The sequence below is a fragment of the Stenella coeruleoalba genome, assembly GCF_951394435.1.
Source record: "Stenella coeruleoalba genome assembly, chromosome: 4".
Classification (NCBI taxonomy): Eukaryota; Metazoa; Chordata; class Mammalia; order Artiodactyla; family Delphinidae; genus Stenella; species Stenella coeruleoalba.
Window position 1 is genome coordinate 35959080 of NC_137149.1, and position 27687 is coordinate 35986766.

At 45.9% G+C, this 27687-nt stretch overlaps 1 protein-coding gene across 1 annotated transcript in view; it reads left to right on the forward strand.

Moving 5' to 3' along the window:
* LOC307185475 (uncharacterized protein C4orf50) overlaps positions 1-27084 on the forward strand; it is a gene marked incomplete at its 5' end in the record, with an annotated part of 50515 nt that extends 23431 nt beyond the window's left edge. The window contains 7 exons of the mRNA XM_079919802.1: positions 5141-5233; positions 6999-7172; positions 11305-11361; positions 14008-14190; positions 21218-21266; positions 23213-23334; positions 26290-27084. Coding sequence (XP_079775928.1) covers positions 5141-5233; positions 6999-7172; positions 11305-11361; positions 14008-14190; positions 21218-21266; positions 23213-23334; positions 26290-26535 — 924 coding nt within the window. The 3' untranslated portion in view covers positions 26536-27084. The remainder of the gene's footprint in view (positions 1-5140; positions 5234-6998; positions 7173-11304; positions 11362-14007; positions 14191-21217; positions 21267-23212; positions 23335-26289) is intronic.
* Positions 27085-27687: the final 603 nt, after the last annotated feature.

A 27687-nucleotide genomic window follows, 5' to 3' on the forward strand; every position in this document is an offset into this window, starting at 1 on the left:
GCACATTGAGTCTTTTTTTTTTGTTGGTATTTATGTATTTATATTGAGACATAATTGATATCTAACACTGGGTAAGTTTAAGATGTGCAATGTGTTGAGTTGATACATTTCTGTATTGCAATCTGATTACCACCATAGCTTTAGCCAACACCTCTGTCACACTGAATACTGGGTCTTGAAAGGAGAGAGCAGTGGGCTTTAGAACTCAGTCAAACAGGGTTCAAACCCAGGTCTGTGCTGACTACATCCGTGACTTCTCTGAGTTGTTTTCCTCATCTGTGGACAATACTCGACATTCAGGACTGCTAGGATGAAATTTATTTTTCCCGTGGTCTTGAATGTGTCTGTAGGATATTTAGTGTTGAGTCCTTTGTATATATTCATATCCAATCTCTCTGCCTCTCTGTCTCTGTCTCTCTGTCTCTGTCGCTCTCTCTTTCTCTCCAATTTTATCAGTCATTTCACAGGATCATTTTTTGGTTTTATTGATGTTCTTTATTGTATGTCTGTATTTTATTTCATTGGTTTCTTCTAATATCTTCATGGTTTCCTTTCTTCTACTTTCTTTTGGTTTCATTGGCTGTTCTTTTTCAGGCTTCCTGTGTTGAAAGTTTGGATCATTGATTTTCAACTGTTCTCCTTTTGTGATTTATGCATTTAAATCTATGCATTTCTCTCTAAGCACTGTTTCAAGTACAACCCACACATTTTGATAAGTTGTACTTTTTATGTCTGTTCAGTTCAAAGTTTAGCTTTTAATTTCTATTGTAATTTCTTCCTTGACCCATGGGTCATCTAGAAGTGTGTTGTTGAATTTCCAAGCATCTGTAGAATTTTTTAGTTATAGTTTTGCTATTGATGTCTAGTTTTATTTCATTGTTGTCAGAAAACATACACTATATTATTTTATTTTTTATTTTTTTTATTATTATTATTTTTTCCTGTATGGGGGCCTCTCACTGTTGTGGCCTCTCCCTCTGTGGAGCACAGGCTCCAGACGCGCAGGCCTAGCGGTCATGGCTCACGGGCCCAGCCGCTCCGCGGCATGTGGGATCTTCCCGGACCAGGGCATGAACCCGTGTCCCCCGCATTGGCAGGAGAACTCTCAACCACTGCGCCACCAGGGAAGCCCCACTATATTATTTTAATCTTGAAATTTGTTGAGATTTTTTTCATTGACCATGTTATGGTCTATTTTGGTAAATATTCTATGTGCCCTTGCAAAGAATGAATATTCTGCAGTTGCTGGGTATTAATTAGCCCAAGCAGATTAATTATGCTGATCAAATCTTCAATATCATTACTGATGTATGGTCTATTCGTTTTGTCATCTACCGAGATGGCTTTTTTTTTTTTTTTTTTGCGGTACGCGGTCCTCTCACTGTTGTGGCCTCTCCCATTGTGGAGCACAGCCTCCGGATGCACAGGCTCAGCGGCCATAGCTCACAGGCCTAGCCGCTCCGCAGCATGTGGGATCTTCCCGGACCGGGGCACGAACCCGTGTCCCCTGCATCGGCAGGCGGACTCTCAACCACTGCGCCACCAGGGAAGCCCTGAGATGGCTTTTGAAATCTCCAACTCTGAGTGTGCATTTGTTTATTTCTTATTTTTGTTATGTTAGTTTTAATTCATATGTTTTGAAATTATTTATTAGATATGCATGGATGTAGGATTATGATGTATTCCTGGTGAATTGACTCTTATCATGATGAAATATCTGTCATTATCTCTCACATTTCTTGCCCTAAGGTTGACTTTGTCTGATATTAAAGTACCACATCAGTTTCTTTTCATTAGTATTTTCATGGTATATAAATTTTTTACACCATCCATCTTTTTGCTTTCGAGCTATCAGCATCTTTAAAGTATGTTTCTTAGAAACAACATATGGCTGTTTTTGTTTTTTTTTTAAACTTAGTTCAGTTTGACATCCTCTGCTTTTTAGTTGGAGTGTTTGGTCCATTTACATTTCACATACATAATTGTGTAATTGGCTCTATGTTTACCTTCTTGCTGTTTCTTCTATTTGTCTGTTCTGTTTTCTTTTCTTTTATTCCTTCTTTCTGCCTTTGTTTTTGGTATTAGTAAACTATCTTCTATTATTCCATTTTCTTCTCTATTAGCTTATTTTGATACACATTTTAGTGTTATTCTTTTAGTGGTTACCCTAGAAATTTCAAATTGTAGGTATTAATTATTAAAATTTACTTTAAATTAGTACTTTTACCATGTCTCAAATAATTCAAAAATCTTTTAATAGTTTACTCCATTTATTCCTTTTCATCCTTTTCATTGTTTATTTTTGTCAACTATGTTACTTCTACATATATATACCTTACAAAGTGCTATTACTGTTGTTGTTTTAAACACTCAATAATCTTTTACGTTTATTCATATCTTTCTGCGTTCTTGTGCTATTCATTCTGTCTTCTACTTGTGTGGGTCTGTTTTACACCCACCTGAAGAACTTTGTTATTTTTCACTGGTGATGAATCCCCTCAAATTTCTTTTTATGAAAACAATTTTTCAATTCCACTTTTAAAAGATTTTTTTCACTCTGGATTCACAATTTTAGATAGGAAGATATGTTTCCCTCTTTTGACACTTTAAAGATCTCATTTCATTGTCTTCTGGCTCCCACAGTTTCTGTTCAGGAATGGAATAATTTGTCTTTTTTCCCCTGAAGGAAATGTGTCATTTTACCTCAGACTATTTTAAAGATTTGCTTTTCATCTTTGGGTTTTGGCAGTTAGACTATGATGTGCTTACATGAAGTGTTCTTTATGTTTATCCTGCTTGGTTTTTCTGAGCCTCTTGAAACTGTGGAGTCATATCTTTAATCAGATTTGGAAAATTCTTGGCCATTAGTTCTTCAAATATTTTGTTCCTTTCTATTTTTCTCTCCTCTCCTAAAAACCTAGACTGTTTTTCCACTTTATCCCACATCTTTTGGAACTGTTCTATTTTTTTCTCTTTGTGTTATCAGTTTGAATTTTCTATTGACCTTTTAGTTCACTAAAAGTTCCGCTGTGTCCTGTCTTCTAATAAACCCATCCATTAGTTCTTAATTTCATTTACTGTATTTTGCAGTAGCATATCCATTTTATCCTTTTTAAAGAGATTCTGATTCTCTGTTGAAATACTCCACATTTTCATTCATTTTTGTCTGTCTTTTCCTCTGTTGTTAAAAAATAGAATCATAGTTATTTTGAAGGTCTTGTCTGCTAACCCCAATATCTAGATTATCTCTGAGTCTGTTTCTATTGGCTATTTTATTTCTTGGTTAAGCCCCACTTTTCTGCTTCTTCATGTGACTAGTAATTTTTTTTAAAATGTTGGACGTTATGTGGAACATGTAGAGATTCCTGCTTATTAGCTTCCTCTAAAGCATGTTGTAAGTTTTGCTCTAGTAGGTAGCTGAATGATCAGCAGACCATTATTCCTGTGCAGGTCTACTTCAGTTTTCCCCTCAGTACCAGGGCTGATTTTACTCCTCAAGGGTGGTCCTTGCTTCTAGGGCATGGCCTTTCAGTGGTATCAACTGAGTTCCCAGAGCATTCACCAAAGACTCTCCACTTCGGCTACGCCAGAACTTTGCTATCTTTGTAGCAGTGTGTGACCTCCAAAATCTCTTCAGCAATTGATCTCCCAGCTGCTGTTCTCTGCTAGGCCTCAGAGTCTTACACTATGTTGCACCACGTATGATTCAGCCCAGGACCCAAGGGTATTTCTAGGACAGTTTCTGGATTTCTTCTCTGTGGCTCACCTCTCTCTGTTGCTTTGTCCCACAAACCCCAGCTGTCATAGCATCCCTGAACCCCAGTCTCTGATTCCACTTAGCAGGACCACCATGCTCAGCATGGGATCTATTTCCCTGAACCATGGTTTGGAAAATGTTCCAGGGACGATGTAGAGCTCACCTTGTTGTGCATCCTTTTTCTCAGGGATTGTAGCCCTGCATTGGCTGCCATTTAATGCCTGCAAAGAATTGTTTGTATGTAGTTCCCTCATATCTTGTCAAATCCCAGCTAGTAAGACCTGGTGGGAACTGAAACTCTAAGAAGGTGAATTTCAAGCTGAGAGTCTCAAGGTTTGAAAGGAGCAGCGAAGGAAGAACATTCCAGGCAGAGGGAGAAGCAAGTGACCAGCCCCTGAGGCAGGAATGAGCCTAGCTTGCTGAAAAGCAGAAAGTAGCCAGTGTGGCTGGATCACGGTGGGCATGGGTGGGGCGTGGTATGAGATGAGGATGGAAAAGTTGTCATGAGAAAGATCACGGGAGGCCTTGTAGGCTCTGGTTATGATCACTTCCAAATGCAGTGGGAGACTATTGGAGGGTTTTCAGGAGGACAACATGATTAAATTTCTGTCGTAAAATGATGTGATCTTTGATGCTATAAAGACACAGAGAGGACACAGGGAGAACAGTCAAGAGGATTTTTGCCAAGAGATGATGCTAGAATAGAGGAATTTTTTTTTAAAAAAAGAGAGGAGTCCAGGTAAAAACTAGAGTTAGAATCAATGGGATTTGTTGATGGACAGGAGGCAGAGGGTGAAGAAAGCTTCCTGTTTCCCTCGTCCCAAGTTACAAACCTGATCTTGTTTTTATTTGCTTAAAATAAAAACCTTAAACCCTCCGGGTCTTCCTGTCACACTTGGTATGAAGTCCAAACTCCTTTTGGTGAGTTATAAACTGGCCCCTGGGGAGCTTCAGCCGTTGCTAGATACATTCCCTAGTCTCCGCGCTCCTAGTTCCTCAACCCGGCCCTCCCACACCCCAGCTTTCTCCTGAGAACTGCTGCTCACCATCTAGGTCTCATTTTAGGGCATCTCCTCCCAATCCCCCGGGATGGATTCGGTGCAGAGGCGACTCAGGCACGTCTCTCCCCAGCTCTGCTTTCCGTGGTGCCATTTTGGTAACTTGCAGTTGGCCACGATGGTATTTAAACCACGGAAATCAGCACATGCTACACATCCGTGTGCCTCTCCCTCCCTGGAGAGTGGTTGTTACGCATTCACCACACACTGCTGGGTGGCAGTGGACGCCTTTGATTTAGTGCTTCCCTGGGGCTCCGGCGGCCTCCTGGCTTCTCCTCACCGCCCTGTGCTAGTGGCTTATCTCTGCGTCAACCTCCCCCACCAGACAGAGCTCCCCGAGGGCCGTGTTCCCCAGGGCTCCCAGCCCAAGTGCAGCCTGTGGCTGGAGCACGTGCCTCTGAGGTCTCTTAGGGAGCAAGTGAGTCATGGGTCGTTCACAAGGGTCACTGAGTGGGGCAGTCCCACGTGGCAGGCAGGGCCGGCCTCCACCCCACACTTTCATTCTCTTTAGAATAATGTCCTGTGGATGCTGTCTTAGGACCCTGGGGATGAAGCCCAAATCACCGCAGAGGAGAGAGGCAGCAAAGGCACCAAACTTCCCGGAAAGGCCAAGTCGTTTTGCAAATCTTGGAGCTGGATCTTAACGGAACCATTCGGAGCACCCATCTGTTTTTGACAGGGCCCAGCCTGTGAATCTCAGGCCCACAATCTGTGAATTTCTATTAACTAAAAAAAACAAAACAACACATTCTGCTGTCGTATTCCTTGCTTACAACGGAGAGGCCTGATGGGCCACCGAGTCGCCTTGACTCTGCTGTCTCTGTCTCCCTTCCATCCTCTCTCTCCTGCCCCTCCTGCCATCTCACACCCAGGTCAGGAACACGTGGAAGAGATGATCTCTGTGGGCTTTCCATTCCCGGGGTGGCTGCTTTCAATGAAAGCTAGACTGCCAGGGCCGGGAGCAAAGGCATTTGAGACATCTCTGAGTTTCTGGGACCCTGGACACATTGCAATTGGAACGTTTACTATTAGCAGGGCTGCTCTTGCCCAAGGCCACCTTAGTAGCATGAATCAAGAGCTTAATGATGCTCAGGGCCTTGACATAGAAATTCCCCTCTGATGATCTCAGGGGAAGAAACAGAGGTGTGTCAGATAAGGCTTTCTATCTCAGCCCCAATTATAGCATCAGTATATTAGAATAATCTGAGCGTTCACCATGCCACAGAATACTGCATAGATACTAACAACAGGGTTTTCGACATTATTTAATGATATGGAAAAATGACCATGACATGGTATTAAGGGAGGAAAACAGAATACAAAAGATATCTATGGCATATAAACGTATATAGAAAAAAATATGTGGGGATGTATGTGTGTGTGTGTGTGTGTGTGTGTATATATATATATATATATATATATATATATATGCATATATACCTATATATGCATATTTATGTATATGTATGTATGTTATTAAAAAATAAAAATTTAGAGTCCAGAGCCAGTGGGGGCAGTGGCACCACTGCCATTTGACCACACTTCCCATGGTGATAAATCAGCCTCTTTTTTCTCACTTTCTGCCCTCCCAGAAATTCCCTATTTGATGTTCATATGAAACCCACTCGTGTTTGACCCAAGAAGGGTGAGAGGCTATTTTGTACTGATTTAAGAAGAGTGTTTTGGGAAAGTGCAGTATATTCTGTTCCATAGAAATACATGAAGGTTTAGTGTAATAAGCATCTCATAATTGGACTTGAACACTAAATTTCATTCATCATACTGTGTTTCAGTATAATGGTGACTGATGTCTATTAAAACAGATTCTGGAATACCATGCCATTTCACATATTCTTCATGTGTGAAAAAAATTTTTTTTTTTTTTTAAATAACACTCTAGAATGCTATTCTGTGATTCCCTAGACCCTCTCCAACTCTCCCATTCAAGGGTAAGGGCACCTGGGTAAGGGCATAGCAGAAAGACTGAAAATATAAGGTAATATATGGATAATAATGATGTTTATCTGGCTAATAGTTTTTGGAATGATCTCTGTTACTTTATTTTGTGGAATTTATTGTAAGCAGGAGAACAAATTAAGAAGGAAAACGGGTACTGTCTGTTGGCTAAGGCCAATTACTTGGAAGATTACCTAAGAATTACAGTCAAATCTGTGATTCCACAGCTCCAGGACCCTGAAGCTGAGGCTTCCAAGGAGGACCTCAGGCTGTGCGTCAGACAACTGCGTCACCAAGTGCTGACCCTGCAGTGCCAGCTCCGAGACCAAGGGTCTGCACACCAGGAGCTGCAGGCTTCTCGGGATGAGGCTGCCCGTCTCCGGTGTGAGCTCAAGGACAAGGTAGGCTGGGCCCACGCTTCCCTTTCCCGCCTGAACACCAAGGTTCCCTCAGTTGGGAAAGTTTTGAGAGTAGAAAAAAGAAGTAGGTAAGATCTCACTGGCCCTTTCCCGCAGTTTGTAAGTATTTATTAGATTTTGAAAGTGCAGAGCAGTATAGGGAAGAAAAACCAGCCTGTAATCCCTCCATCCAGGTAACCTTTGTTAGATCTAAAAATAATAATACATGTGTATGGCTTTTTAAAAAATCAAACAGTTTTTTTTTAAATAAATCCATCTGCAATTTATTTTGGGATAGATTATGAGGAAGGCATTTGATTACCTTTTTCTCCAAGTAGATAACCAAATATAACTTCATTCTTTTCAGAAGGCATATTTCCTCCATGGATTGACATGTCCTCCTTTTTGTCAAACAGTTTTTTAAATGTTACATAAATAAAAGTCCTTTCTCTGTAAGGAGGAAGTGCGTGTGAATATAAAAGAGCAACAGGAGAGGTCCTTGTGGAGTTGGAACGGTTCAGTATCTTGTCTGTGGTGGTGAAGACACAAGCCTACACAGGTGATAAAATTGTACAGAACTTGGAACACACACACACACACACACACACACACACACACACACACAAACGTACACAGGAGAGATCGAGTAAGAATGGTGGATTGGGATTAGCAGATGCAAACCATTATATATAGGATGGATAAACAAGGTCCTACTGTATAGCTCAGGGAACTATATTCAATATCCTGTGATAAACCATAATGGAAAAGAATACAAAAAATAATATATATATATATACATATATATATATATATATGCATCACTTTGCTGTATAGCAGAAATTAACACAACATTGTAAATCAACTATACTTCAATAAAATAAACCTTTAAAAAAAGAATGGTGGATTGTATCCACATCAATACCTGGTTGTAATATTCTATAGTTTTGCACAATGTTCCCATTAGAGGAAACCAGGAAAAGTACACAAGGGATCTCTCTGTATTATTTTTTTAAACTGTATGTAAATCTAAAATTATCTCAACCTTTAAAAAATGCAGAAAAATATAGTCCTTTCTCCCCCTCAGCCCCAACTCCTTCTAACTTCCTTTATTTTAACCCTATCTACCCACATTCAGTACATGTGTGTACATATATGAAATCATACCATAAGAAACATTCTGCATCTTGCTATTATCATTTAATAAAAAATTTTGGTGATATTTCCATATCAATACATGCAAACTGAACTTCATTATTTTAAACTCTTGCATATTATTTTTCAAGAGACCAAACCATAACTTCCTTAACCAATTCTTTGTTTATGGAAATCTAAATTGTTTCTGTTACTTTGCTTTACAAACGAACATTTTATACATCTGTCTTGGGATATGTTTCTGCTACATCCTAGGGAAAGAGTTACTGGGTCAAAGGCTATGTACATAATTAACTTTGATCGATAATGGCAAATAGCCCTCCAAAATGTTGCATCATGTATACTCCCACCATAAATAAATGAGTGTATTTGTTTAGCTACAACTTGTTACCCTGAATCATATTACACTTTACATTTTTTTGGCAAAGCGATGGGTGAAAATACACTATCAACATTTTGGAGTGATTTCCGACTCCTTCTTATGCATTCTTTGTATAATCGAATACACTGTACATGGAGTTTTATGTCCTCTGTCCATGTTGCTTCATAGCCTTTTTGTCCCTTATTTTTTGGTCTGTGCAGTAATCTATGGGGTGGATGTGATTTCTGTTCCCCTACTGTTGGATCTATAGTTATTTCCATTAATTTATATATCATTGTTTATATACAATAGTTCAGAGAACTGGGATTACTGGTTTAAGGAGAAGAAACAGTGTTCATTCTAAATACATATTGCAAGTTTGCTTTCCAAAGTATTGGCACCTACCTCCAAAGCCAAGGCAATTAATGAAGGTATATTTGTCACTGTGCCCTCAACCAGCGTAGGAGGTATGATGATGTTTTTGTCCTGTATGTCACTGACCTGTGAAAAATAGAACTCCAGTTACACACGTTAGACCTTTTTACCCTATCCAATATACGTTTAAGTCTATTTTTTATTCTTTTCATTCTTTTTGTCTTTCTCTGCTTCAGTTTGGATATTTCTTTCTAATCCATCTTCCAGTTATGTAATACTCTTTAGGTGAGTCGAATTTGCTCTTAAACTCATTATTTTAGTTCTTCATTTCAGGTATTGTATTTTGCAGTCTTAGAATTTCCATTTGACTAATTTTTCATAGCTTCCAGTTCTCTGATGAAATTCTTGTAATATAATTATTAAACATTTCAATCAAAGTTATGTTCAGGTCTGTCTCTGATAGCTCCATTTTATTCCCACTAACAATGGATGAAGGTCCCAACTTCTCCACATTCTCACATTTGCTACTGTCTGTCTTTCTGTTGCTAACCATCCTAGTGGGTGTGAAGTGGGTATTCTCACTGTGGTTTTGACTTGCATTTCCTTAATGGCTAATAGTGTTGAGCATCTTTTCATGTGTTTATTTGCAATTCATATATCTTTTTTGGAGAAATGTCTATTCAGATCCTTTGTCCACTTTGTGATTGGGTCGTTTCTTTTTTTGTTGTTGAGTTGTAAGCATTTGCTATATATTCTAGATACAGTCCCTTATTAGCTATAGGATGTGCAAAATTTTCTCCCATTCTGTTGTCTTTTCACTTTCTTCCCGTCTGTTTTTTAATTGCAAATGCCCCAATACACAGCTCACAGAAACATATTCATGCTATTTCTTAAACTGAAGTAGAGAGAAGATTTCACCCAAGCCGGCAAATATTATCATGTACCTTCCAAATAGAGGACAGTCTGCTTGGAGCTGGCATTTTACTCTTCAAATATATTCAGAAACGTGTGCCAAAATAGGAATATAGAAATGTTCATTAAAGCCTTTTTGTAAAGCAAAAAAACGGAAACAATATACATTTTCATAAACAAAGAATTGGTTAAATAAATTTTGTTTCAACCTCATGATTAACTAATATGCAAGATTTTAAAAGAATGTGATCGGTTTGTATGTAATAACATGGAATTAACACCACGATTTTATATTAAATGACAAAAGCAAGCTGTAATACATTTTGTATAGTATAGTTTCATGTGTGTATGCGTGTGTGTGTATATACACATGTGAATTCTGATTATGGGTATGTAAGATTGAAAATAGTATTAGAGGTCAGAAGAGCTCAAGGGGAGAGGAAGAAGTACATTTATTTATCTAGCTTTCTTGTACTGACTACAGAGGGAATCAGAGAGTGAGTGAGAAGAATTCACAGAGCACCTGTGGTATTGTAGCTTATTACTGTGTGTCTTTTGAATAGAAGACAGTCTGCTTGGAGCCGGCCTTTTACTCTTCAAATATATTCAGAAATGTGTGCCGAAATAGATGCATAGACATGTTCATTTTGTGGAACAGGAATTTAGGCAGGACTCGGCTGGGCAATTCTGCTCTGCAAAGCATCAGTGGGGATCCCTTGGTGGTAGTCAGCTGGATGCTGGGCTGGGCTGGAAGGTCCAAGGTGGCTTCACACATGTGCCTGCCACAGAGAGTAATAATGATTTCTATTCATCGAATGTTGACCAGATGCCAGGCCTTGTCTAAGCACTTTACAGGAATCGATTCACAGAGTCCTTATCCAATCCTCACCGTTAGGTGGACACTAGTACTAACCCCACTTTACAGATGAGAAAGCTGAGGCAGAGAAAGACTTGAGTTGCACGGGGTCACAGTTCTCGTGAGTGGCTGGGCTGGGGTTAGGGTGTCTGGCTAGGGAACCTACAGGTTTAACACCACACCAAAGAACGCTGGCGCCTCTGCATGGGGAATGGGGAAGGCTTCCTTCCTGAAGTACGAGGCAACAGAACTGGCCCTGGCAACTGCAGTCTGGCAGAGCTCATTCTCCAGTGCTCAGAGCATCCTTCCTCCTCTGATCCGGCCGAGGAGCTGATGGGAAAGGTCCCTGTTCCCACCGAGGGCTCCTGTGGGGAAAGAGGGGCATAAGAGCCAACCTCTCTGAGCATGGCTCGCCTGTGGACGCACCGAGCTGTGTAATCCACGGCTCAACGTTTCCAAAAATCTCGGTTCTCTTTCAGCTTGATGCACTTCAGAAAAAGCACCAGGAAGCAAATTTGGCTGTGACTCCTCTGAAGGTAATACGTGTGTGAAATCAGTATGAAACGTCCCTTTCAAAAGAAAAAAGAGCTTAGTATTTTTCCCATTAGGAGGTAGTCCATTTCTATTGTGTAAAAACACTGGAAAGAAGAAGGAAAGGGGCAAGTGGCATCCCAAGTCCCTATTTGAATCTAGCATTTGCATGTATTTTCTTCCCGTATATTTTCCATGTGTCTGAGGTCCTACTATACCTGTACGTCTGTGTCTGGCTTTTTCCACTTGGGAGTATAACCCATATAGGGGCTGTCCTTGTCTTCACCAGCCTTTGAAGCTGCTGTTCATGCCGCAGTCTAAAGCAGGAGCCACCGCAGTTCATAAACCTGCCAGACCCTTTCAGGTGTTCAAATCCCTCTGTCCACTCTCCTTCCCTCTCTCCCTCCCTCCCTCTCTCTTTTGCATTATTGCACGTAAACATCATGATGCACATTTTTTATTAGGAAAGTTTTCCCCACACATCTAGACATTTCTTGAGGACAGATTCCCAGAAATGACATTACTGGCTCACAGGGTTTAACGTGCTCATTGAAAGTGTAGTTTGGTTGAGGTGACACATGTCACCTCAAATATGACCCTTGGATTTGGGCAGTGGACCTGGCGGGGCTGCTTTTTCTTTCCACTCTCTGGGCAGGGTGGGCTAGGAGGGGCTCTGGCTGGGAGTTAGAAGGACATGGTTGAGCCCCGGGACCCCACTGACTTGCCAAATCCCACTCACTCTGAAATAACAGTAATTCTGCTCGGCTGCTCTCACAGCTTCTTCAGACCCTCCATGGATGGTGTCCATGGAAAAATGGAGAACAAAGTGTAAAGCTCTTGAAAATGGGAGGCTTTCTTGCTCCTTCATTATTTTCATCATTTGCTATATGCCATTTACTTAAATGAGGACCGTAACCCCTTGTACACGACAAAGCGCTTTACAAACTCAAGACGGAAAGGGAAACGGTATCAGCACCACGTCATTCACACGAGGCAAGGCCTAAGCAGAAGAGGTCAGACTGGAGGGAGGAGCCATAGCGATCTGGGTTCAAGATCCAGCCCCTCCCCAGGGGCGGCGTTCACCGCTGGGGGCTCAGTTTTCTCATCTGCAGATGGGAACTGTGATTCGTAACCTGGCGCGGGAGGTTTTGTAAGGATTCTAACGACGATGGCCACTCTCTGTTGAATGCTTGCCATGTGCCAGGTACTCCAGACATATTTTCTCAATAGCACAGTTTCTCAACATGTCAGGAACGTGTCAGGAACACGAACGCTACTCTATGGATAGGGAAACTGAAGCTCAGAGAGATGCAGTGCCTTTCCCATAGTCACACAGAGCTACTCAGTGGCAGAACCAAGATTTAACCCAGTTCTGTCTGATGCCAAAGGCTGCAACCTTCCCCTTGGCCTCGCTGTCTCTCCAAGAGCCCAGTGGAGTCATTGTCAGCATCAACAATGGCCTCTTTCTTGGGAGAGCTGCACATGGTAGGTGTTCAGCTGATGCTGGCTGGATGAAGAGGCCCCGATGTTTTAAGGATGTGATTCAGGGGGCCTGGGGCACCCCAGCGTCCAGGTCAGACCACCCTCCTGTGCTGCCTGCCTGCAGTACTGGGCACCCAGACTGCCTAGAAACTGGGCACCCAAACTGCCTAGAAACTGATGTGCAAAGGTCCATGACCCTCTGGGATGGGCTTAGAAGGGAGTTCTGGCAAGAAGGGGTCATCACCTCCTCCGATGGAGCAGGAGATGGCGAGAGTCTATCAGTCCCTCCAGACATGCACAAATGTGGGAGGTCATTTCATGGTGGGAGGGTCACGAACTCGCATCACTCATGTAACACATCTCTCCCATGGGCCATGCTGTGCCCAGCCACGGCGTAGGGATGGTGCCGGCGATCCAGGGGAGTGTCAGTCTTGACCTTGAGGATCCCCCAGGCTATGTGGGAGACAGACCCAGAGATACAAAGATTAACTGCTGGGACAGAAGGAAGCCAGGAGCCTGGGCACAGAGAGACCCAGGTCCTGAGCATGAGGGAAGCCTGCCTGGGGAGACGATGCCCAGTCTGGCCTCTGAATGGATCTGTGCAAGGCTTTTCTGGGCTCGGGACATGAGCTACAAAGGAGTGCTGAGGAAGTTCTGGGGCACCAGGGTTGGGGAGTGGACCAGTGTGTCCGGAAAAAGAGGAGTGAGAAGGAGGGTTGTCGTGATCGGGCTGGAGAGGCACAGGGACAGGTCTGACCTTTTGTGCATGAGGGCCTGGCTGGGCTGGCCCCGTGTGTGTGCTTTGCCTGCACCATCTCCTTTGGTCCTGGTGCCCTGATGATGCCCAGGGTACAGATGAGCAAGTCGAGGGCTAGAGAGGAGCTTGTCTCATAGCTGGCTGAAGCCCACGCCGCCTACCCACCCAGAAGGCATCCAGACAGCAGTGAAGGGCCCCTGGGATGGTGGGCAGCAGTGCGGCCCATTGTTTTCAAAGCTGCCTCTAGCTTCTGGGTGGAGGGAGGGATTGCAGGGAGGAGGCTGAGCTAAGGCAGGGCTGCGGGATGCAGAGCAGGGAGCCGATGCCCTGCCCCCCAGCTCAGTCATCCAGCCCCCCGGGAGTCCTGCATGCATGGACCCACCTGACTGTGTCTTCCCTCCCACCCTTTCAGGCTAAGCTGGCTTCCCTGGTCCAGAAGTGTCGGGAGAGGAACCACCTGATCACACACCTGCTCCAGGAGCTGCACAGACACGGGGTGGAGAACCACCAGCTCTCCGAGACGGCAAGCAACATGGTGAATGACGCGGCGCTGGCTGAGTACGCGGCCACCTTCCTGGCTCCGGGGGTCCCACAGGTAGATTCCCACAGACAGCCCTGCCCTCTTCCTTTTGGGGCTGTGAGCTCAGCAACCTACCCTCCACCTGCCTGCCCTGCCCTGTGTCAATTCAGCATCAGACAAGCACCGTGGCGTTTATTTCACTAGATGGGTCTTTCACGTGTGCCTCAGGACCTTAGCACTTACTGCTTCCTCTGGCAGAGTTTTTCGTCTGTCCTGTAGCCCTCCCATCCATCCTTCAGGGCACAGTTCGGGTGTGACCTTGCCCAGGAGTCTGCTCTAAATTCCACGGGCCACAGGATTAGCCACACACCCCTCCGTCCTTCATTGTACGTGGATATGACTGACGTGGGACATTCGAGGGATTTGCCCCCTACTGTTAGGGGAGTTTTGTCAGCGTTTCTCTGTTGAAACCAGAGCTGCTTCATATCCATTTCTGTCTCCCTAGTGCCTGGCACAGAAAAGCTGCTCAGGTAATATTTGTTGAATGAATGAAGCAATGAAGTAAATGAATGAGCATCTCCTCTCCTAATGGTCTACAGAAGAGGGAGGAAACAGGCTCAGAGAGGTTGGAAGTCTCTCTTGAGGTCACACAGCTACGAGGTAGTGCAGATGGTGATAGATACCGGTTCTGACCCAGGTCTAGTAAACATGCTCCCGGGTCTCCGCCTGGCTCTCAACAGTGGTACCTGGGTGTCTGTGTGCGTGCAGCACCCTCAGGTGCTCAGCTGAGTCTGCCCATGAGCATGCGTGCGCACACGCACATGCACAAACACACACGCAAGCGCGCATACATACTCAGGCGCACAGCCCCATTCCTGGGGACCAGCCAGCTGTGCCCCCACCAGACTAGCTCAGCTCCTGATGATGCGAGGGCGAAATGCAACTGCTGCTGTGCACGCAGCCAGCCCTGTTTTCCATCTGCCCTCAGGGGGGCCTGCTTTGGGCAGTGTAGCCCCAGGCCTGCGTCACCTTCCTCAGCCTTCCCAGCCCAGCCTCTGCAGGCCGACCCTCCCTGTCCCTTCCTTCCCCCACAGCCTTCAGGGTTTTAGATGTCCTCTCGTCCAAATTGCCACACAGCGGACATGGACACCAGGAGGCCAGGGAGCCTGCTCAGGGCCATGGCGACTCGGTTCAGAGCCAGAATTTGAATCCAGAGCCCCAGACTCCCGGTCCAGTGCTCATCCCTTTGCCCGAGGGTTTCAAGCCTCTTCAGAGGCAGAATAAGGATGGGGAGAGAGGTCAGCATCTTGTCAAGGGACCGGGCACAGTCCCTGTGTGCAGAGTTCCAGGGAAGATGTTGGATGCGGCAGGTGTCACCTGGGAGGGAGGCTGGCTGCGTGCTGAGAAGGCATCATTGCAGTGAGGGCCCCACCCTCCAAGGGCTGCTGTCGGTCTGGCAGGCTCTGAAATTAGACCCGATTTGTTCACTGGGATTAAACAGGCTGACTTACATTGACCAAATTCACAGAGACTGAGCTATAAACCTGAACACTAACTGAATAATTTCCCATGAGAGATCAAACTATGTGCAGGATGAAATATTGGATGGATGAAAAAATAATCAGCATATTCTCTCCCTATAGTGGAGTCATCTAGAAAGTCAAGTTCATTCATTCATTTGTTCATTTGTAAGTCAATATATATTTATAGTCAGAAGGTTATTCAATGAGAACAGAGAGTGTTAATGGTGTCATCAGCCTGATGCGTTAGTTTCCTGAAGGATGTGCTCTGCATGCCTCCCCTGGGGCCAGGGTGTCTCCCCACCCAGACCTTTTGAAAGGCTATGGGCAATCATAAGCTTTTACTTCCTCCTTTTAAGGTGACTTTGAATCCTCCATTTTGCATTATTTTGCAGTTCAGCTCACCAAGAACACCCCCACTTTCATGATCTGGGGGGTGACTCACTGATCCCTCCACAGACCACAAAAGCCTGGCTCTGCCATTTTATTCCACAAATATTTATTGAGCACCTGTTGCCACAAGTCAGGCATGGTGCTTGGGGTTGGGGAGAAATGGTGAACCAAACAGGCCAAAACGTGCATGCAGTCAAGGAGAGAAATAATCATAAATTATAGCAAGTGTCAAGAAGGAAGGGCTTAGACAGAGACTGTGTGTGTGTCTTTGGAAAAGACCTTAATTGCTCTGAGCCTCAGTTTGCTCATCTGTAAAATGGGAATATTACGACCTACTTGGCAGAATGGACATGAAGACAGATGGAGATCATGAAGCACCTGGTGCAGGGATGTCCCACGAGTTAGGAACCTGGTCTTTGGGTAGGCAGTTGCCAAGGGGGCGGGTTCTGGCACCCAGGAGCCCTGGCTTCAAATCTTAGCTCTGCCGCTGTCTAGCTCTGTGGCCTTAGGAGGGGACACTGACATGTATCACTTACTGTGGGGGCTTTATGTAACTGACTCAGGTAGTCCTTCCGCGGGGGAGGTGCTATTATTATCCCCCTTTCCAGACTGGAAAACTGAGGCTCAAAGGGGTTACAAGTCGTGCCCAAAGACACATGTCTATAGCAGCTTTCTAGCTCACCTTTTTGTGTGTTAAATCGTTTGCCTGAGGGGAGCTGGGATTTGAACCTGGCCGTGGGATTCTGTGCACTGAAGCTGCGACCCCTATGCGAAGGGGGGTGTGTTGGATGTCTTACAGGGCTGTGGGGCATGTGGGCAGCAGCACGGGCTCTGGCACATACAGACTAGGCCTTCAGTGAGTCTGTCCCTCTTGTCGCTGGAAGGCCAATCCTCAGTGCGCAGATAAAAGGCAGTGGGGAAAAAAACCCCTGTGATGTGTTTGAGAAGCAAAGAGGGCTCCAGGCTGGCTGGAGTCAGGGATCCCAAGTGGAGGAGTTCTGAGAGGCTGGATGGGAGGTCACGGACACCTGACTGCCCGCAGGGATGTTTGCATTTGGTTCTTCAGTGAATGGGGAGCTGCTGAAGGGGTGGAACAGGATCCATGTGCTTTGGGAAGAGGAACCCTGCAGGCCTGTGGGCTGGACTGAGCTGCCGAGTCCCAGGCAGGCCATGCACACGGCAGCCAGTTGGCTCCGGCCGGGAACACCCAAGGCCCAGGCAGCCGAGCAGAGCTCTGGGGGCACAGAGACCCTGGTGGCTGCGGTGGCAGCTCCTCCTGCTGGCAGCTGGGCAGGACGTGGGTTTTACGGGTGCTGATTCTTGTTTCAGAGAACACAGATGGAATTCTTGCTGGGGACATTGGGCTCAGAGCCCGGGAGGGCTGCCCGGCTGGCTGGGGTGGGGGGGACACTCACGGGCTTGTGGAGGGGATGTGCCAGAGCAGAGAAGCAGGGGAGCCCCAGAAGCACTTGGGCCCCGGGAAGCTCATGTGCCCCGGCCCCTGCCCTTGGGAGGGAGCCCACACTAACCACAGACACCTGAGAGAGGACGGGGTGGGGGGAGCCCACCCGGACAGGCTGCCGTTCATATTTTCCCTGGAAGCGGTGATGACGGCTGAGACCCACAGAGCCTCCTCTGAGCCAGCACTTTCTGTGGTTCACTCACTTCATCCTCCCAATATCCATCTTTGTCAAGGAGGAGACTGAGGCCCAGGGTGGTCAGAGAGCTGGTCGAGGTCACAAGCAGGGGTGGCGGGCTGGGGGTTCAGAGCTGGGGTACGTCTGAGCTCCTACCCTTTCAGGAAGAGGGTGCTCACCCCACGGCGGCGGCTCAGGGTCGTTCACCGCCTCCCATTGACTTCCTTTTCTTGCCCTGGTCGGGTGGGAGATAGAAACTGAACCTCGGCCGGCTCAGCATCTGTGTCCTTTCTTCGGGGCTGCATCTAAGTATCTTAGTCTGTTGGGACTAATTTAACAAAAATACCGCAGACTGGGCAGCTTAAACAGCAAACATTCATTTCTCACAGTTCTGGAGACTGAAAGCTGGGGATCAAGGTGCTGCACGGTGGTGGGGGCTCTCTTCCTGGGGAGCAGACGGCCACCTTCTCACTGTGTCCTCACATGGTGAACAGAGAGGCCGGCTCTCTCACACCTTTTCTTATAAGGGCACCAATTCCATCCTGAGGACTCTGTCTTTAGGACCTGATAACCTCCCCAAGACCCCACCTCCAAACACCCACTGAGGGACCAGGACAGGTGCATGGGTGGATGGGGGCTACCCGGCCCTCAGAGCTGCCATCTCCCTGAGCTGGTGTATTGTCCATCCCTTAGAATCTCGGCTGCCACTGTCCACAGGTTGGCCTTGCATCCGCCCTGGCGTCCTTCTTCTAGCTCTGCTGGTTCTCTTCAGCTCGGGCATTGGTCCTGAAGCAGGAGGATTCCATGAGGCTAGCTTGGCCAGCTCTCCTACTGTCTTCCATCTGGGAACATGGGATCTTGCCACCTCCCTGGCTTAGGCTGAGATGGGAGCACGGGGAGGGCGGGTTCCTTCCATTCTTGGACTCCTAAATGGAAACAGGGGGTTCTCAGTTCCACCCCATCCCCCAAACTGGCTTGACTGGGCAGGGCTCAGGGCACCTTCTCAGGGCCTCTTAAGTTCCTACCCCCCTCTCCAGTCCCAGGCCACCTATTTTTTCTGGATTTCACCAGGACCTAGGCTATTGACATTCCCAAGCCAAGAGTGAGACACCTTCTTTGTTGCTTGTGCTCAGGTGTCATCCCCTCCTTGGAGGCAGATGCCCCGGTGCCAGGGGGAAGTGGTTCAGGGGTGCCCTCCTGCCCATGCTTGTAGGGTCCAGCCTGGGGTCAGCTCAACAAATGGAAGGTCCATCAGAGACCTGGATGGGTTCGCCCTGCCTGACTCCCTGCAGTTCCTGGGACGTGAGGATTATCGCCCTCTCTTCAGACACCAAGTTTCACCTGGCAGATAAAGACACCCCAGATCCTAAAGAACTGCCACTCTGTGACAGTCCTCTGTGCCAAGCCACTCGGTGCTCGTCCTTCACCTCCCCAAGCCGCCTGCTCTCTTAGGCCTTGGAAGCAAGGGGCGGGGGTTGCTGACTTCTTGTAAGGCTCTGTGAGGGTTGAACAAGATCCTACCTGAAACTCCCCTCACAGTGCTGTCACATAAAGACACTCACAGAGGGTGTAGGGTCCCTTCAAGCAGAACCAAAGTATTGCTCCACTGGGGGAGGTCAGGGGATTGGTGTACTAACACCTGAGGGTCAAGGAGACCCCAGCCTCGGAGAGATGCAAGCCACCTGGCAAGGAGGCTGCTAATTCCACTTCCTCCTGCCCTGCTTTTTCCTCTTTTTTCCATGTCCTGGAAATCTTGCTCTCCTCTGGGCATTGGTCAACAAGATCTATATATGGGCCTTTGGAAATGGAATCTCATCTTGAAAGAAGCAGTGAGACTGAGAGTCCTAAACTCCCTTAATTCATTAAATCAACGACCCCGAGCCTGGGCCCCCAAGGATCCAAGCAATTATTTTCTCTTGATGTCCTACCTTTTACGAAGTTGAGAATATTCCCCCAAAAGTTTACCTGGGGAGAGAGGTGGGGGAGTGGAGTGTGTAGGGTGAGTCTTTATCCGTCTGCTACTGTATGTGGAACATTTAGCAGATGTTCATTCTTATTTCACTCTGACAAAACCCTGCAAGTACCATATTAGTGGCTCCACTCTGCAGATGGAGAGGACAAGGCTCAGAGAGTTCAGCTGACTCGGCCAAGACCATGGAGCCCGTAAGCAGCAGAGCCAGAATTCAACCTGAGGCTGCCTGGCTCTAAGCCTCGCCAGGCCTATGGGATAAATGAGGAGCAGAGAGCAGGGGAAGGATCTATAGATCTCTGATCAGGTACTGAATGCAGTGACTCCAGAAGCAGTTCAGTGCCTGTGAGGCTACTCTGTGGACACAGAAGTCAATGAAACCTCAGTATCACTTTGAAGATGTCTGTGTCTAGTAAGACTAGCTCCAAACCCAAGTGTGAACAAAAGCATTCACTTGCAACACAGCAATGAGCAGAGAGAAGGAGACTTATTTGGGAATATAATCCCTGGAGAAGGAAGCACACAAAATAGGCCTTGAAGGATTAAAAAAAGAAGAGTTTTAGGGACTCCCTGGTGGCGCAGTGGTTAAGAATCTGCCTGCCAATGCAGGGGACACGGGTTCGAGCCCTGGTCCGGGAAAATCCCACATGCTGCGGAGCAACTAAGCCCGTGCGCTGTAGCTACTGAGCCTGTGCTCTAGAGCCCGCGAGCCACAACTACTGAAGCTCGCACGCCTAAAGCCTGTGCTCTGCAACGAGAAGCCACTGCAATGAGAAGCCTGCGCACCGCAATGAAGCGTAACGCCCACTCACAGCAACTAGAGGAAGCCTGTGTGCAGCAACGAAGATCCAATGCAGCCAAAGATAAATAAATAAGTAAATAAATAAAAATTAAAAAAAAAAAAAAAAAGAAGAGTTTTAGTAGCTGGAAGGATGGAGGGAAGGCCCTCTAGGCTGGGAGACCTGCATGAGCAAAGGCACTGGGGTATGAAGGGTCATGGTACTCAAAGACACACAGTTTTAGGGGATGTAAGTGAAGTGCTCTCAGAGCAGAGTTACCATTGCCGCTTCACCTCTTCCTGTGTGCATATGGGGTCCAGGAGGACTAGTCCACCAGGGGGTGGTGCAGGGACTCAGGTCCAGCCCGACCTGGTTTCCTGGGTGACTCAGTCAGGAGTCCCCCGTGCAGCTCAGCAATCAGCTCTCACAAGGTGTCGAAGGGACTTCCACACAGAGAGAGTATTTCTCCTGGAGACTCTGCCGTCCGGCTGCCCTCATTTTCTCCCTTTTAACAGCTTTTAAAATGCAGTCATCAGTTTCCCTCTGGAGATTCAATTTGAGTAAAGGAAGTGGAAGCTTTTCCTTGCACCTGTATCCCTGGGAGCAAATCCTGGACCCCTCTGAGGATTGTAGGCAGAAGGGAGGTCCTGCCTGTATTTTTGCACACACGGGGAGGAGTGGATCTGGTCCTAGAATGCACTTTCTGCAGCGGTGAGGGGGCTGATTTTTCCAGTTGCAGTTGTCTGTAGAAGGCTTTTCCAGCTGTGTCATGAAGAATAACTGCTGAGATGTCTTTTCTTGCAGACGAGCCATCACCTGGACATCGAGTCTGAGAAGACAACGGTTGTCAGAGGTCAGTGTGATTTTCAGTTAGGAATAGTCTGCAGGCTCAGACACAGTCCACACCGGCAGGACAATCTGACAGGTGGGCCAGGGTGGAGAAAAGCCCACGGTCAAGTACAGATGACTAAAGGAAACCTGACCCCACTATCTTGCACTCTCTTCCCTACTGACTCTGCCTTTTCATTTCACTACTTAAGGAGAACGCATTCGAAAAATACTGCCACTTGGGCAAATTCTGCAGCCCTGTAGTTTCAGTCCCGGAAATTTATCCTAAGTAAATAATTCTATATGTGGAAAAGCTCAATGGACAGGCATATTCATGCCAGGGTATTTAGAACAGTGAAAAACTGTGGAGAAAAACTCCAGTATTGTTAATTAACCCATATTCACTGAGTATGAAGTGCTAGTCACTAAAATGGTGCTGATAAGGACCATGGGATAGCATGGGAATTAGGATATCCTACTAAGTTCAAAAAGGATACAAAATGGAATGTATCGGATGACTACAATGATACAACTGTACGTGAACATCTGTGAATGATTGGCAACTTAGGCTAGAAGATAAACTAAAATACCAACAGTGGTTACTTAGATGGTAACATGGGTGGGGTTATTCTTATTGTTAACAAGAAAATTAAGATGCTATCTGGCCAGAGAGAATTTCCCTGGGCCTTGTTTTACAAGTGCAGTGTACTATCGGCACTGGGGGAGGGGGGTTCCTAAGGGTTTGTTTAGGGTTACTTTGTTTTCAGGTGCTCAATATAAAAGTGAAGAAAGTATGGATAGAGTTACCTTTAGGCAACTGAGCTGCTCTTGATAACTGTTCACTTAGCAATTCTTATTACTAGATGCTGTTCTTAAAGCTGTGTGATCTTGGATGAGTTAATTAACCTCTCTGAGCCCCAGACGCCTATCTTTAAAAGGAGGATAACATGATCTTTTTTAGAAGTGTTAGTGCCTGACACACTGCAGGGCACCAAGAAACAAGAAGAGGTACCTGGCTTCAGTTTTTAGCTGGTCAGGATGGGCCTGCCCTTCTGTACCTTTGTCTTCTATCCCTAAAGTCTGAGTTGGCATCTGTTTTCACAGTTGGAGGCGCATAAATTCTAGCTGGTCCTGCTTCTGCCACTAGTTTATGCAAGTGTCGTCCCTTCTCCGGGCTCGGTTCCTCACCTTTAAAAGAAGGAAATATACTAGATTAATTTAGTTACTTATTCATTCAGCATATCTAGAAGGCTGCCGTGTGCCAGATCTCTGATAGGTGTTGTAGGGCTTACAAAAATGAGTCAGCTTCAAAGGCGGTGATCCTTGTGCTGAAGGAGCTTACAGCCTGGTAGTGGACAGTGAAGCAGGCAGGCAATTTTCTAGGATATCCCAAGACCGTGGCAGTACCATCAGAGGGCTGTGAATGTGGCACTCAGAGTTCAAATGCACCCAAGAGGGCCTCTGTTGTGGGGTGAAGGAATCTGGGAATGAAAGACAATGAAAAAGCTCAGAGACTTGTTGATTTTTTTTTAAGGTTATTTTATGACATATAGGGTGTTTCTTAATTTATTCATTTGTTTATTCATTTTTGGCTGCGTTGGGTCTTTGTTGCTGCGCGTGGGCTTTCTCTAGTTGCGGTGCGCAGGGGCTACTCTTTGTTGCGGTGCTCAGTCTTCTCGTCGTGGCTTCTCTTTGTGGCAGATCACGGGCTCTAGGCACGCAGGCTTCAGTAGTTGTGGCACGCGGACTCAGTAGTTGTGGCTTGCAGGCTCTAGAGCACAGGCTCAGTAGTTGTGGTGCATGGGCTTAGTTGCTCCGGGGCATGTGGGATCTTCCCGGACCAGGGCTTGAACCCGTGTCCCCTGCACTGGCAGGCGGATTCTTAATCACTGCGCCACCAGGGAAGTCTGACTTGTTGATTTTTAGAATAGACGTCTGAACTGAGGCTTGACTGAGAACATTCTCTTCTAGCTCAGAAATACCTCCTGAATCCTGAAATGGACAGTGTCCTCCAAAGACCGTTGCATTCAGAGTCCTGGCCTATTCCAGAGGCTGAGTGGCCAGCACAGACAGCTCAACTGGGTTCTTTGAAGGTGAGAGGATGTCAGTCACTTAATTTCTCAAATAAATGTTTTTATTGAAAGTATAACTCACATGCAGAAAAGGGAACAACTTGGAAATGTACAGCTCAGTGAATTGTCATGGAGTGGTATGTGCCCATAAAGCTATCACCAGGTCCAGAACTAGAAAGTGACCACCAAGCACCCCTCTGTTTTCCCCTTCTAGTCTCTTTTTATTATCTGGTTTTAAATTTTGTGTATTGGGTCATATCATGTGTTCTGTGTCTTGTTATTTTTCACTGAGTGCTAGACATCATGTGTGAAAATGTGAAGATGTAATTTAATAGTGTCTTCATCCAGACAGGACTTCCTTTGTTCTGCACATCAGAACTGATTCAGAGAGAATTTTAGTACTTATGAGATCTGTTTTATTTCTTGCTCACTCTTACTCTTAGGGCATAGCCTTTCATGGTTCCAAGCAAAAACCTGTAATGTTTATCAGTGTCCTTCCCCAGCCACTTCCCACTCCATGAGGCTGTCAAAATCTCTGCTTAGCTTTCTGTCTCTCAGCCATCACAATCACACACAGGCTTCACCTTCACTTGGAGGGAAATACAGCCTTCAGTCTGGGCCAACTACTCTTGGCTTCTGTCCTATCTTGAATTTTAGTCCCACAAATCCTCACAGCCTTTGTAGCTCTCAGATGGTTTCAAATACATCTTTTGCTATATTTTGTCCAGCTTTCCTAGATGCTCTTGCTGGAGGTTTGGTCCAAAATGTCCTCATCAGTCAGAACCAGAGAAGCACTCTGTTTTCCCAGAGAAAACCTACTTTACTTATGATATTTGGAGTCTGACAGGCCTGAGTTCAAATCTCAGCTGTAATTCAGTGTGATGTTGGGTGGATTACTTACTTTTTCTGTGCTTAAATCTCCTCATCTGTAAAATGGGGATAATGCTGCCTACTGCTGATGTGAGGATAAAATCAGATAAGCAGAGTTGAATATGTCTCTGGAAAATAAGAGATGCTCAAAAAAGAAAAAAAAAGCAGCCATTATTTAGGAAGAAACTGATCTTATTCTTGGCATTTTATTTCAACTTATTATTATTGTTTTTCTTCTTCCTTTTATTCCTGTGGCTTCTCTCTTGCCTTCATGCTCATACTAATTTTTTTAATCTAACAAATGGAGCTAATATTTACTTCTCGGGGTCTTTGGGACAATTCAGTGAAATCATGCACATAACATAATTATTGTACTGCCTGCCACAGGCGGTGTTCAATAAAAGACAGCTGGTGTTATTGATTGACCTTAAACTTTTTTTTCTAACTGGTGACTTTCATTTCAAATTACTTATCTGCAGGCTTATTATCTAGTAATGAGAACTTCTTTCCAGCTTTGATCTTTTTCTAGGAAAATTACATCTGACTTTTGATCTTTGACCTACCTTATTACAAGCAGGTAGAAGGCATTTTAGGCAAAGGGAATGATACCTGCAAAGACAGAGGGGCAAATGCTCCTGAAGCATTGGGGGATTGGTAAGCAATTAAATGAGGCCGCAGCATAAAGGAGAGAGGAGTCTAGGAGATCATAATGATGATGTTGATAAGAACAACAATGAGAAAGAAAACCCCTGCTTCCATTTCTTGAATGGTTACTATGTGCAATGCATCAGCTTTTCCAGTACTCACTATAGGCCCACAAAATAGATCTTGACATTCACTCCACTTCACCTGTGAGAAAAGGTGAGGCACAGAGAGGGTAAGTAGCCAGCCCCAGGTCACACAGCTAAAGAGTTGGGGTTCCAACACAGGCAGTCTGGTTCTAGAGCTGATGCTCTGGTCATTATGTGTCCAGATTGTGCTGGGCCTTCACTGGGGAGATGAGAGTTGTCTCTCCTGCCCCCCCTTGAGGTTACAATCTGGAGTTCAATGTGAGAAAAAAACCCTCCAATGTCTGCACTCAGTGATACTGGCCAGAAACTGATAGCAAAGCTTTGGAGGAAATAGTTGGAGCATAAATTGAATGAATGCATGAACCCAAGAGCATCTTAATACTCTTATGGTTCCAAGTTTCTCAAGTGTTCCTCAACCTTCTTCAGAGTTCTCACCACACTGTAGAATGCTGCTGGATAAAATCTCCTCCTTTATTGGACATGATTTCAAGGCCACAGGATAATTTTGTTTCTTTATAGCCAGAGGACAGAATAGTCCATGTAAATGTCTTTGTTCGAGTGCTTTACACAGTACCCGGTCCACAGGAGGCCTTGTTGGGTAGATTTGGATGAAGAGTGAGGCGGTGGGAGGAGGCTGTTGGGCTCTTTCTCTAGAAGCTCATGCAGCCACCTTGTCCTTATCCCCAGCATTGCATTTTGCCCACAGCCTTGGTTCTGTTCAGCTGTAACAGGCATTGGGGAGCAGAGCTCTCTGCCCTAGGAAAAACAGATTGCAAGCCGTCTCTCTGGGCCGGCTTTTGGTACGAGCTTCCCATGGTGAAAACGAACTCTAAACGACACCAGGGCATTAGTGACCTAGAAGGAAAATGAGGTCATTTCTGAAGGGAAGTAACCAGATTTGTCATATGTCACAATTATTTTATGGTTGAGCTTAGAGGGAAAAAAAAACAAAAACAGGGGAGTAGGAGGTTGGATATTGCTTTCCTTTTAATGGAAAGGTCATCATCTCTTGTCACCGTGAACAACAAAATTTACAGAGGACATGACTCTATGGAGAGACCGTCGGTGATCGCCTCTTGTCAGGCCTTTAGATGGCCTGGGCTTCGAGCCTTCCCCACCCCAATCCCCACTGCCTCGTCTATAACTCAGTGCTGATGGCGTGTGCCTCACTGACATGTAATAGCAGCTTGGCACAGAAAGTGCTCAATAAATGTTTGTTATTGTTGCCATCTCTTCCTTGGATAAACTGTGGGGCCAAAGGGGCTTTTATGGACGTGTAAAAGTAGAGACCATTTCGTTGTGCTCTTGCCTCCAGCTTCCCTGGCCCTCGGGGCTGACGCCCGACCCTGGAATGTGCCAGGCTTCCATCGCTGTGGAACCAGGGCTCCCTGTACAACGTCTGCAAGAAAAAGGTGGAATGTCCTGGCCTGGCCTCCAAGCTGAGCACCTCCTGCCATCCCCCGAGCTCCTGAGCCCCGCAAGGATCCTGGCTTTGCATCAAGAACTTCGACAAAGCATCTGCAGCACTTCCCAGGTCAATAAATCACCGTTGGAGTTATAAATGGAATAGGACCACTTACTCTCTGGGGCCATTTCCTAGACTCCGTAAATATCTGAAGCAGAACTTTCAGAGAACGTCTTAAGAAATTGGTAGCAATCAGAACCCTCATTCAGTGGCAAGTGGCTTTGCCTGTGGCTTGGGGATCTGTGTTGACTGTCAGAGTTCAAGAGAAATACTGGACTTGCAAATTCTTAGGAGTCCAGCTTTGCAAATATCTAGGCAGCAAAGGGAATATTTTCTGTTCCAAAACCTACCGAGTGACCGGCCCAGTGGCTCTCCACTGGGTATGATCCCCCCATCCCGCAGGGCAAAATTTGACAACGTCTGGAGAAATTATTTGTTGTCACAGCTGGGAAGCTGCCACTGGCATCTAGTGGGTAGAGGCCAGGGATGCTGCTAAACACCTACAGTGCACAGGACAACCTTCTAGAACAAAGAATTGTCCAGCCCAAATGTCAGCAGTGCCGGGGTTGGGAGACTGCCCTGATCTAATAGCTCCTAACATTGTCAGCTGCAGAGAACTGTTTTGTTATTTTCCTGCCTGGGGCCCTTCCCCATGTTTTAAAAGATTTTTTTTCTACCAAAGGAGACAATTTAAGTAATTATCTCTTTCACATTTTAAAACCTTAAAACCAGTCAGAACTTTCTGAGAAGTCCATTCATTCAACAGACATTTGTGGACATCTACTATACACAAGGCAATATGATATGAGGGAGAAAGAGGTGAGTCCACATTGGCCCCTGCCCCAGGGGCTCACAGGGCAGCAGAGGCACACACGTAAACAACTGACCGTGCCGTCATGGTTAAGTGTGCCATGAGATGTGAGACAAAGGGCTTTGAAGCCAGTTCTGCCTGGCTTTGGGGAGTGGGAGGTCATTCCAGAAGGAATGGCTGAGCAGAGCCCATAGACCCAACGAGGTAAGGTGTTCAGTACATGGGTGAGGTGGGGAAGGAGGGAACAGCGAGGGCAAAGGCTCTGAGGATGAAACTGAACTTTGGTGTGTCACCAGAGGGGGGATGTGCAGAGTAGCCCTTTGCCAAGCCAGGTGCAAAGAGTCACTGCCTCATCCCTACCCAGCACCACTTACTTCCTCCGGGAACAGGACCCTGCCCTGACCCAGGTGTGGGACCCAGAGGCAGAAGAAGAGTCA